The sequence below is a fragment of the Trichinella spiralis genome (genome assembly GCF_000181795.1).
Source record: "Trichinella spiralis strain ISS 195 chromosome Unknown Scfld4, whole genome shotgun sequence".
NCBI classification, from domain to species: Eukaryota; Metazoa; Nematoda; class Enoplea; order Trichinellida; family Trichinellidae; genus Trichinella; species Trichinella spiralis.
This window is the reverse complement of record NW_003526943.1, coordinates 12024022-12037386: the sequence shown is the minus strand read 5'-3', so window position 1 is coordinate 12037386 and position 13365 is coordinate 12024022. Positions and strand designations below refer to the sequence as shown.

General features: G+C 26.6%; 1 protein-coding gene and 1 non-coding gene across 2 annotated transcripts; one reads left to right on the top strand and one right to left on the bottom strand.

Annotated features, from left to right (window-relative positions):
* Positions 1 to 929: 929 nt before the first annotated feature.
* On the bottom strand, positions 930 to 1780 carry Tsp_06643 (protein neuralized). The gene is made up of 5 exons (XM_003378697.1): positions 1716 to 1780; positions 1546 to 1624; positions 1254 to 1293; positions 980 to 1143; positions 930 to 950 (listed from the first exon to the last, which is right to left on the bottom strand). The coding sequence occupies exons 1-5, from the start codon at positions 1778 to 1780 to the stop codon at positions 930 to 932; spliced, it is 369 nt and encodes a 122-aa protein (XP_003378745.1).
* A 4022-nt stretch (positions 1781 to 5802) lies between these two features.
* Positions 5803 to 5888, top strand: Tsp_06644. Its single transcript has one exon. It is a non-coding gene; the product is annotated as a tRNA-Tyr (tRNA).
* Positions 5889 to 13365: the final 7477 nt, after the last annotated feature.

Below are 13365 nucleotides of genomic sequence, written 5' to 3'. Positions count from 1 at the left end.
TGTGTGATAAAGAATACATACAGAGAACAAAATTTACCTCAGTTTACTGAGTGAAAACAATTGCAACTGATTGATCAATCGAAATAATTTAATAATATAGATATTTTATGCAGAAAACTTATACCGTTATTTCCAATTGCATATTTCCTCAAGGTCTAGATTAGCAACGCTTTTGCCGCGCACAAATGAAATCAACAACCAGTTTACATCAAACTGATGCATCGATAATTTATGAAAAAATGCACGATTTGAAATTGCAATCAAATTCACTTCCTCAATATTATACTTGTAAAAAAATTATTAATTTCCACGTCACTTTCAATTCTGATGATGTCATCTTTTTGATTAAAAGTGACAAACACACACAAACCATTATTGATTTGAACAATAATTTCACAATCACATACGATTGTACTATTACAATCACTATTTTTCATAAATAAATATCCGCTTCATTTCATGAACATCAAACATATTACAAACGCTAAAGAATACTTTTAAAAAAAAGCTGTCATCAATTTTAAAATCAACATTTCTTTTTCATCAAAAAGCTAAAATTCAAATTTTCACATTTCATCAACTCAAATAGATAATAAAATCAAAATAATACAATGCAATTTTAAATATATGAAAGCAAACCACCTACCTCTACGCTCAATGCAATCGATTTTTACTGAACAAAAAAAACCTACAACCCTTTTAATGTTTATTCTTAAATCAACTACAGTAAAAACTGGAATTTGACTTGCATTTTCACATAATAAACGCGTAAAAGAATGCGAACTATTCAAGATTAATTAGCTTCGAAACTGCTGTTGAAAATAGTCGTCAGATTGACGTTTCATTCACTCTGGATTCAAAAGCATAAGAAAACTTTGACACAACGTTCAATAATTATAAATTTCGATAACCTGCCAAAATATTCATTTTCAACATTCATATTTGAATGTCTTCAAAAAAAATAAAACAAAAAATTTACTTTACAGAATGATTTTTCTCGTCTTGCCACCCTTCTATTTTCACTCAAGCGAATATTGTCACCATGGATCAAATGAAACGCCAGAGGTTCGTAAGCTTGAGCTGCTTCAAAATCTATAATGGAATCCATGCTTTGCACCGGTGAAGAATTTCTCCTCGAACTACCTGAAATCAATTATAATACAAGTTTTTCAATGAATTTCATCAAACAAAAGATAAGAATAACAAATAAATATTTCTCGCCTTGCTTGTTGCCCATCAACTATTTCATTCACTCGAGTATTTGATGAAGCAGTGGCAAAAGCAAAGCACAATCTAAATTAAATTTTCATTTTAAAATTTCAACGAACAATTTGAATAGTTGATACTGTGCTGAGACGGAAGGAAATCCGTATCTGCACTGTTAGGTCAAGGAAGTGAACAGATTTGATTATTGTTCCGCTGCTTAATGGCCAGTTGGCTAAAGAACAGCAGGTCATCGAGCACGGCCATGGTCATCAAACACGACATTTATGGGACAACGTCCCTGAAATCATGTTATATGCTCACGATTCACGCCTAATGAACGTGAGCACGGTGATGTGCTTCGTCCTTGGCAAAACAACTCCAACTGCTAATCGAATCAGAAAGTAAAACGCGAATCATGCTTTAAAATCAATAAAAATAACCGTCTCGAATGAACAAAAAATATAATCACTTCCGTCAAAAAAATTAAAAATAAATAAATAGCTAAATACACTGTAGAACATTCTAAGGCTGCATCCGAGAAGTGACTGATTTTATCAGAAAAGTGCAGGCGCATAAAAATGACTAAAATGTCAGCAAGCTTGAATAAGCAGAAAAGTAGTTGAGAATTTTCTAACAACCGGCAAATGTTTTCATGAATGTTTGCACACGTTGCTGATGTTACGCTGCAAAAATGGCAGCACATTAAGTAAAACTCTTTAACGTCTCTAAACGACAGAAATGCATGCTGGAAAACCACTAAAAAAGTGCGCTATCACACGTAACATAAAATAATAACCGTATCAAAGCTAAAACTTATTAAATATGATAAACACTGGTAAAGGTTTGTTATTAGAGAAAACTCAATTCTGAGTTCTCTTACTAAAATTCCTTTAATCACTGCAAACAATGAAAATAAATGCTCAAAAAGTTTTCTGACTGCAGATAAATATTCAAGATTAGCTGACAGGAAGACAAGTCATTTCACAAAAAACGCTAAACTAAATAACTTTCTAGTTAATGGGATATTTAAACAAGAAGCTGTTTCTTTCAAAACAATTGAACAATACAAATAATGACTGAACTTTCACTATCTAAATGAGCAGGAGGAGTAATTCAGCTGCTTAAATACGGTAATTCTAATACAGTAAGATTTTTGTTTTTCAGGTAATATTTGCCTAATTATTGAATCAGAGTAAATTATAGCAGTTGCTAAATAAAATTTCAATTCTGAAAGTATTTAATTTATTACTTGAAGTTGAGTATTAATATAAAGCACATACTTTTTAAAAATTGATATTTTGCAACGATTTTGCAATGGTGTTTATCCAGTTTTTCCTGTTTTCTTTATATATAGATGTATGTATATATGTATGCACTTTTAGTATTTTAATTATATATATATATATTATATACATGTACATATATATTTGAAATGTATTGCTTTTATGAATATTTTTAAGTTATGATCAACTAACATATACTACATTCTTCGTGTATTCGAGTTAATACTATTACATCATGTAACATTTAATGGATATATGATTAGCTATTGCAAAATATTAGCTTGAAAAAATTGAAACTATTAAATTCAAAAAATTGCATTCAGTTTGATCCAAATAAAAACATTTAAATTAAAATAAGCATCTAAATAAAAATTAAAAAATATATTTACGAAATTCCTCGAATCATTTCATTTTTGCTGAACACTTTTTGATATTTTTGAAAAATAAATACTGTCAAATATATTTTTAAATTTTTTTTAAAATCTATGAAAGGGTATAATTCCAGTTTTTTTCTTTCCTTATTTCATTTATCGAGTGTCATTCTTCCATGAGCAGTTCCAACTTAAACCTGCGCAGTAAAAAAGATTTTGCATGATTTTTTTTTGTAAAATTAGAATTTGCAATCTCATGTTTTACTTTTCAAAGAGGAATAATTTTGGAAATATAAACTCAGCGCTTTCGAGCATGAATTTTCTACCTTATATTTCAGGACATGTACTTTTAGCAATCACAGCAGTATTTATCTTATGTTAATTGAAATTTGAAAAGTATTTTCAGTTTTTTCAAGTTAGCTATAGTTTCTTTTTTAGTATGTATAGAAATGCTATAAATGGAACGTGCATAACTACGCTTATTACGCACACAATTATTTTCTGGTCACTGCAGTATATTTAAAATTAAATGTGAAAAAAATGATTAAATTCAGTGACAAATCAAAAAATTTCACATGCTTAAACAAGTTTTTCATTGCATTTTTTTCACATGATTAGATCAGCATGGAACAAACTTGTTGATACTTTCTACAGTTTATTGAAATAATCTTCAGAAACTAAATATTGGTGTACTGCTTTTATAATTTAAATGTTAAGTTCAATTTTTTGTTCAAAGACGAAATATACTATTCCTATATGACACTTTTATCCATATAACTGCAATGTGTTATTTCTTATATGCAGTATATTTGAGCCCAAATTTAAATCCACAGCCGTAATAATTTACAATGGAATAAATATGTTTTTCAGTTAAATTCTCTCAAACACATTTAAAAATTTTATCAGTCAACTCTTCTAAATTACTTTTATTTAGCAGTTTGGTCTAACTTGAAGTTATGGTCTTTTATATAACTGTTTCAAAAGCAGAATTTTTAATTATACTAACAACTTGGAATAAATATTGATACATTTTTGGGTAAAGGTTAACTAATTCTTATCTTTGCAAAGCAATGCATTGCAATCTTAATCATCATAAATTAGATTTCGTAATGTGTACATCATTATAATATCTGGTATAATTTATAAAGCAGACGTAGACTTGACTTTGTTTGAATTTCATTTCTCAAACAAATTAGTATGCGGAAATTAAACAAATTAGCATACGTAAATGTCAAAAATGTATGAAATTGACAGATGAATCATTTTCCCTATTTTTAGTTGTGGGTTTGTTGTCGATATTTTTATGATAAATTTTGACATATAGAGTTTCGGAATTTGGAATTATTATTTGAAACTAATTATTTAAGAATAGATAATATAAAGATTTGAACTATTTTATTGTATTATCCTTTTAAAATTCATCTTTTATAAAATAGCGCATCATCACTTATCAGATGTACTGTATCTTACTAATTCTAATATCAAATAAAAAGATCATTATTATTAAATAAAGTGTACTATGTAACTAAATGTAAGAAGATATGCAATTTCTATATTTTCTTTTACATATCTTGGTTATTAAATACAATTTAGATAAAAGATGATAAGAATTTATTTTTCATATTTTTGTTGCTTGCGTTTCATGAATAATAACTTTATGATTTAAATGTATTAAAACACAATCATGAAAACTGTATACTGAAAATATGCTATTTACTCAGCAGTTATGAATAAACTCATTGAATTGACTGAAAATTTAATGAGAATTGGTTGAAAATAGTGTGTTATTTATTGTTTTCGAAGCAACCGATGAAAACCATATTTATGTCCATATATTTCAAATATGGAAAATAGTAATTCTATTTCTAAATTAATGAAAAACAAGTATAAGCAGAAACTGGATAAACAACAAAATAATCCTCACAATGAATCAATGCTCAGTGTGAAGTATTTTAATAATTTACATATTAATAAAAAAGGAATAAAGCATTAAAAGTTGTTACTGGGGTCAAATACAGATGGATAATCTAAGCGCTTTTAAAAAAAACCTAATTTTTGACAAATTTGAACAAAAATGATTACACATTATGAGTAGATTTTAATCATTGCCTTTATATACATGCGGGTCGATATGGAAATAAATGTTTTTCTGTATCCGTCTTTACAGATAACAGATTGAGTAAAACGAATTCTTTATTCTAAAATTTATTTATTATTATTCTACAAACTGCTTGAAATAGAATCCTTTTGTTGTTTTTCTACTGATAGTAAAATGCTGATAAGAGAAACAATTTTTCATTAATTTTTAAATTTGGAATTCAAATTTATTTTAAAGTAGCGTTCTAGTGAAGCTCATTTTATTTATAAAATTTATTTTTTTAATATTTCTTACAATATTACTTATATAAAAGCAACTGTGAATTGGTTATATGCAAGATTTAGTTGAAAACGAAAGGCAGTGGCTGATCCTGACATCTACTATGCATTATTTGAATATGATAAATGTTGCGATTTTTTAGTTTGCCTCATAAGCTCATTTCATGACTGCAGTTTTATTATTATTTGCAAGCCCTACCCCTCAACCATATATCAACAATTCCTAGCAAACATTCTTCCAAATGCAATTTTTCAAAAAGCCATTTATGGCATTTTTCGACCATCTAAAACTTGGCAGTTGTATTGAAAAGTTTCAAAAATGAAAATGATATTACTTTCACTAAAATCATAAAATGTGAAAGAAAGTTACAACTACAAAAAAATTAAAAAAAATTGCACATCTACAATAACACTAATAGAATTGACAGAATATAATATTTGATTAAAGAAGCTAGCGAAGTACAAAAAAATACAAGAAAACAAATTTACATGAACACAAAAAATAGTTTGCAAATGCTTCATAAAGGAAATTATTTTAAAATTAAATTTCGCAAGTGACTAACGTGCCTCTGATAGCTCAGTTGGTAGAGCGGTGGACTGTAGATAAGATTCAGAAATCCATAGGTCGCTGGTTCAAATCCGGCTCAGAGGACATACTTATTAAAATTTTGATTTTGTATCAAATTTATTAAAAATAATACCTAAATAGATGGAAATTTTACTTATTGAAACAGCAAAATTATATATTCATTTTAAGATATTTCTTTGCGATTATTCAGTTTTGCTGCTTAAATTAAATCTCATATTTTGTTATGCTCGAAAATTAATAGCGTAATTTGCTGAAATTGCTCAAATTAATTCAATAGTAATAATAATAATAATAATATTCTTATATTGTAATACTATATGATTGCAAATTTCATTTTTAAAACAAAAAGAAAAGAAAAAAATTCGATTGTATTATTAGTTTTTTTATTTTATAGCTAACAGATATTATTACTTGCATTCCAGAAGTGATTTTATTGTGTTCATATATATTTATTTATATTTGCATTTTATTAAAATGAGTAAATGCAAAATATTTTGCATAGATACTTTTCGGTGTTGAACAAAAGCAGTGCATGTGTTTCTATTAATAAATCTTATTTCAACGAAGAATTGCGATTTCAACTGGAACATTCACTAAGCTTGATGTGTAGTCATATATCTGCTTTATAAAGTTTAGTGCAATTTTCAATCCAAACATCAAGCAGTAATAACAAAACTTTTGCAATCAACTAGAATGATAATTCTCAATTCTGAGAACTTTATAAAACTTTATTAAGCTTTTTGAATAATTAAAAGATATCTATAAAACATCGAGATTGTTCTATTATCACTTTAACCTGAACATTATTTTTGATATAATGAACAACTTTTTTTATAAGCATGAGACGCACTCGTGCAAAAGATGCATTACAGATAAAAATAAATACACTGATAACAATAACAAACCAACGCAGCAAGTTTAAACAGGCATTCTTACGTTGTTCAAGGATGAAGAAAATGAATTTGCGTCAAGCAAATTTAAATTAAGCACATTTATTTATTTCATTTTAGAAATTAAATAATATATTATTCTTTATATTGAAGAAAATGCCACAAAAGAACTTTCACTACTATTAATAGAAGATAGATAATTTCAGTTTAACTTGCATTCATTTTATTTGCGTTTTTTCTTTTAATTGATGACATCATAGGATTACATCGAATTTGTAATTCTTAATAAAAAAATTAATGTTTCCTTTTTAATTGAGCGCTATAAAATGTTTTTGAAGTTGATAAAAAGGCAATTCAGAATGAAGGATATGACCTTCAAGTTTGCGTGTTTCAGCATTTTATGGCAGCTGCTTTGAGCAATCGCCGTAACATTTGCAATGTAATAGTTGCTTTTGAAAATTTTATGGTAAATTATTTATTTTGCCAGTTGCTCTAACTACTGCCAATAATAATAATCATAATAGCAAAAACGACAACAATTGCTGCTACTACTACTACTGTTATTATTCATAATAATATCAAGGCACTACAAGTTTTATCTGCAACAATTGTTTGTTAAAATGAGCCATGTAATAATATTAAAATTTAATTTTGTTTAGCTGGAAAATGGTTGATTTATAAAAAATATATTTCCATACGATGTTTTATAAAATGATGTTTCACCTGTTGGAGTTGCTGAAAAACTAGATAATTATTACCCCTCTTTACGTCATTAAACAGAAATTTGCTCTGTAATTCATTTTGCCATGTCATAAAAGATAAGATTGAATAATTTTCTTGTTTTTTTAATTTTAATCGTTTGATAAGTGAGTGCAAGTATATTTTTAAACATTTTATTAAATAAATAATGAAAAATTCCCATTATATACAATTTGTATTCCACATTTATTACATGATCAAAATAAGACAGAGAAGTAACACGTACTTTGAGATGTTTCTATTAATCAGCTATTTTCAATGAAGATAATATTTACATTATAAAGTAAAATATTACACAATAAGTTGAATAAAAATTTTATTTAAATATGCAGTATAATAAGAAAAATTTGTTCTATTGAAATCGTTGTGCATAAAACTGAAAAATGTTAAGCTCTGGTGAAAGCTTAAATGATAGTTGGTGAGCTAGCAGCAAAACAAAAAAGAAGCCTGAGAAGCTTGTCATATTTGTGGACTTGTTCTGTATCAGCACAGTTAATGACATCAGCATTGAAAATTAAAATCTCAACGAATTCATTGTCATACGATAGCTAGCATTCATGCAACAACCGAGTAAGTATGGTTGCTGCAACGGAAAAACTAAATATTCATTCATCTATTCTCTTGTTTCCTTTTGCAAGTACTTTATATTAATTTATCAATTTATATTTTAATAAAAAAGCAGAAAATTTGTTATAAGCATCGACCATTTATTTCTATTTCACTTTGAAAATGTCGTATGATATGAAATTATTGTTGAAGAAAAAACAAATGATTCATATATTTTGTGTGGAATACTACAAACAACAAAAATGTTTTTAAAAGGTGAGTAAAAGTTGCAATGTATTTTTAAAAAATTATGAAATAAACTGTTAAAGTAATGTTTTCTGAAAGAATTAAAAATTATCATATGATGTTGCTATGTTGTTTAATATGCATGACGTATGGATGATTATTAATTTATGCTTCATTTGATTTCAATGCCTTATTTAAATTCAATAATGCATCAATACTGAATACTGTATATTGAACAGTTGTTCTCTTGCTAGTTTGAAAGCTATCATTTACATTTTACAACATAGAACATATTCTTGCGTAACTTTTTTGTTCTTCATTCATAAAAAATATTTTTTGTACATTCATTTACTGTTTTTTACTCTTTGAAAATTCTGAAATTGAAATATGATTATAAGAAGACACATAAAAGACAATTATATACATATATAGACAAATATATATATGTATGTATTTGCATGTAAGTATAAATGCATTTGAAGATAGTATAATGTTTATAGAGAAAAGAAGTTTAGAAAAAAATTTAATAAAAAAACTGAAGATAAAAGTAAAATTTAGAAGTTTGCTTTCAGTTTCAATTGCTTTTAATGATTCAACTGATAAATTTTTTTAGTTCAATGCTTCTTTTATTAATTTTAAAAATTATTTCAAATGTTACTTTTGATTTATATTTTTCATTGGAAATTTATACGGTTGAAAAACTGAATCAGGTTTTGCTAAATTATTTATTAAAATTGCCACAGTTGTTATAAACTGAGTTGAATTAAATAAAATTAATCGACAAAAACAAACAATATGAGAGAAAAAAATATTTAAATAAATGCATCAATGAAAAATGATCGTAATAATAAACAATTCCATTTTGCAATTCCGTTCAAATATTGCTTCTTCATAGTTTACGTTACATTTTTCAGTTTGACGTACAAGGCTGTTAAAGATGCTAAATTTCTGCTAAATTAAGACATGTCAATAAATGATTGAAGAAGAAAAGCTATTTAATGAATAATATCTGTTACATTACACAACTGTTATTCTGTTTCACATGTTAGATCAACACATACAAGATAACAAACAACCTGTGCGTATTTATTATGCAAACATGTAAGATTATAATATGTATGGTGTAAAGTAATGCGACTAATGTAAATGAAAAACATTTTTTAATTATTCAATTATGATGCACTTAAATCATGCCAAATCCCTCTTCTTTTAGACTTCAGTATAATAGGATATGAAGTGTTTTATGAATATGCTGTTCTGTGAAAACAAAAGACAAAAATAAATATAATGAAGCTTTAAGAAATTTTGAAAATTAATTTCAAATCATTTTTATTAATTTTTGCTTGCTCAATTTCCTTTCATCAATTAAACGATTTAATTAAATGTTATGAATTTAATATTCGAGGTAATTTGAAATTAATGTTATTTACCAGAAATGATTAATTTTAATCTATTATTGTACTCAGATTTCAAATTAATTTATTAATTCGCAATGATTTTTATTTGTTTAAATTTTCAAACGGCAGAAGTAGAAAAAACAAATTAGTGAAGAATAGATTTTTCAATTTTTTAAATTAAAGAATTTCAATCATCTCACAGGCGATGATGGTATTATTTGCTTTGCAAATGCTTTTATAATTGGTATTAAATTAATATTTAATAATAAAACCATCAGATAATGTGCAAATCTGAATGTGTCAGGAAATGCTATTTATTACATTAATATGAGCCTAGTCATAAAATTAAACGTGAAATTATTATAAAGAAGAAAAAATATGCTTAAAGTTCAAATTGAAATTGACAACAATTTGCAACATGAATGACTGATAATCAATGTCGTCATTTCCATAACGTCGTCAATTTTTTTATCCAATTTACAACAATAGCGTGTAATGCAAAAAGAAAGAAACAAGAAAATTACATATATTTTTTCTTTTTTTTTACTGTAATATTTCTGATCTTCGATTCATCTACAAAAAAATTTGAATGGAATTATTATTATCAACACATTAAATAACATAGGTGTTGTATGTTTTTCAAAGATATGCAATTGAAATTGAAATCTTGTAGTCTTTTTTATAACTTTGATCTTATTATAATATTTAGTTCGACAAATAAACACTGTTGTTATAATTTTCAATTATTTATATATTTATTAAATTTTTTTAAATATTAATTATTATAAATTGCAATTAATCAACGTCAAGCAATGGGATAAACAAGAAAAGTGTCATTAGTGGAGTGTTCAAAGAAAACAAAACAAAAAATTTTATCATAACTTGTAATAAAATATTAAAAAAAATTGCAATTCATTTTTTAAAACTAATTCTTATTAAAATTCCATTTCAATAGTACAAAATACCGTTTCAGTTATTTATTATTGCATTAAGTTGAAGTTATTTTATAATAATTATAATAATAATCTTCAACCAGTTTGTGAGGTAATTATTTTAATCATGTTATGACGAAATGATTCAATATTCTGCTTTATTATTATTATTACTTCTTATTGCATTGACCTTCAGGCAGTGCTTGACTTCCAAGATTGGCATAATTTCATTTTTAAATTAGAGCACTGTTTACTCGTAAAATTAAATAAATAATAAAAAGTTAAATTGCTTTTGATATAAAAATGGTTCGTGTGTTATTTTTATTAGCAAAGTTTAAAGCAACAGTTTCATTTTTTTTTATTCACAACAACGATATTGCATACTAAAATAAACGCTTTAAACAAAAACTTGCCTGAAATTTATTGTTTATTATTATTATTATTATTATTATTACATTTTTTAATTGGCATTTTAATACTTTTGAAAACTTTTCAGTGCAAGTATCATTTGTTGTTGATGATATTGGATTATTGAATACAAGCTCAATTTACTGTTTGCATTTTTTGAATTTTTTATTGAAAAATAAAAATTCCTTTTTTCTAAAAATTTACATTATCACTTCGAAATTACGACAATTGAAAAGAATAACGTATAGTAATTAACATTTAGCAGTATTTCAGATTTTATTGCCAATTTTATTATAATTGACAAAATTTTCTAACAATTCCAGCAAATATGCCAGTTGGTTTACACATTTGTTAAATTGCTCAATTTACCTGGAAAAAAGTCATCAAAGAGTATAGCAGTTGTTTGAACTTGCTTCAGTATACTTTACTGAATGTTTTTCGCTGATTTTGATCTATCCGCAAGGCCAAAACAATTAGCTAGCTAGCTAGCTAGCTAGATGACTAGGTTGGTGGTCAGATCCATTTCTTCCAAAAGTTTTCTTTCTCAGCTAAGAATGTTGCATTCATTTGGCTCATATAAAGCTTAGAAATTGAAATTATTCAATCGGATGTTTCAAAGCTATTCAACTATTCGAACATATCAATCATAAAAGTATTTCTTTTTCAAAAATGAAAAATTTCCAACAATACACATTTCTGCAATCAGTAAAAGTACTTTGTTATATCTTGAGAACAACTGCAATTTAAAAAGAAAAATTGCATTTATGAATAATTTTAATAAATAACGCAATATCTTTCTGTTTGTGTACACTTTTCAACCAGGAAAAATTGATCTTGTCTGAAAAAAAGAAAATATTCATATCTTAAAATTAAAATTCTTCTTTGTAAAACTTATTTTATTATTCATACTAAAATGAAATAAATGAAATTTACACAAATTTACCATATAAATTAAATTTTCTCGTATTAACTGTTAAAATTAATTTTTTTAGATGCAGTTTATGTATTCTTTTTCTTTTTAATGAACAATTTTATTTGTAAAAGAATTATCATAGATACTGTTCAAAAATACCAATCATTTCATGTTTATCTGTTTGGAGTGTTACATTTGAATGAATCAATGAATTATTTATGAATTTCAGTTGAATTTGCATAATTGATCATGATTTATTATAAGATTTAAATTTTATACGTATATTTCATAATAATGAATATAACCTGCAAAGTAATTTTTTTACTGAAGCTGGTAGTTTAATTTTAAGGTAGAAATTTAATTTTCAAATCAAAAAGTGCTTTTTGAACCAGAAAAATATGATGCATAATTTGACCGTTTAAACTGTTCATGTTTTACATTTATATATATATATATATATGATTTCAAAGGGTCATGTTGGGTGGGAACAGTGCCTGCTTGAATAGAGCCATTCTCGCATGCCGATCAGTTTATCGAGAAAAAGCTGCAACAACTGTGTTGAAAATGTCCATCGGAGTGTTTGGTGTGACGTTGGTTGACTGGATGGAAATTATTGCCACTTTCACATGATACGCGCACACCTTCGAAATATAATTGCAGCCATATGCAGCATTCATAATTCGATTGCAAACAGTTAACGCACAACTGTTTTCAACCGCCAATGCGTTCAAATATTATTAATAATAATAATAATTGTAAACAATTTGTTAAATGTACGTCAAAAATTTACCAATCATTTCACGAAAAATTAATTGCTTATAACAAATGAAGCAGAAGATCAATGTTTTTCTTTTCAAATGTATTTTTCATTCATTGACATTTGCTAATAAAATTACCATTTTCACAGATTATTTTCAAACTTGCTCTCCTTGAGAAAATATATCTATACATGAGGTTTATATGTAATGAATAGAAAAAATTGTGTTCGAAACCCTGTTGTGTGTGTGTGTGTGTGATGTTCTCAATTTTTTTTCCATTTTAAAGGCCGTGAGAGAAGAATGACTTTCATTTGGGCTTCATTAAAGCCTATTTGCAAAGTATACAATTTAGTTCCGGTGAGGTTCAGTTTGTTTGCCAATGTTTGACCGTGGTCATACTCCATAACGAAATACCCTGACCTCGATTAGGTGACAGCAGAAGAAAAAAGATGCCGCTTTGAACAATATGAGATGATTGTAATGGGCTTTATAAGTGTGAACCAGTTCCGACGGGTCGTGCAATGAAGGCCATATATATATATACGTGAGGCTAATTATCCATTTGCAAAGTCAGCGTCGCCAGAGTGTCTGTTCGTTGATCAGTCGATCGACCCTGTCTTCAAACGTGCTCATAAAGTGACAATTAGGATTTTATGGCAACCCTAGGATACAATAAGTTCTACAGCATTTG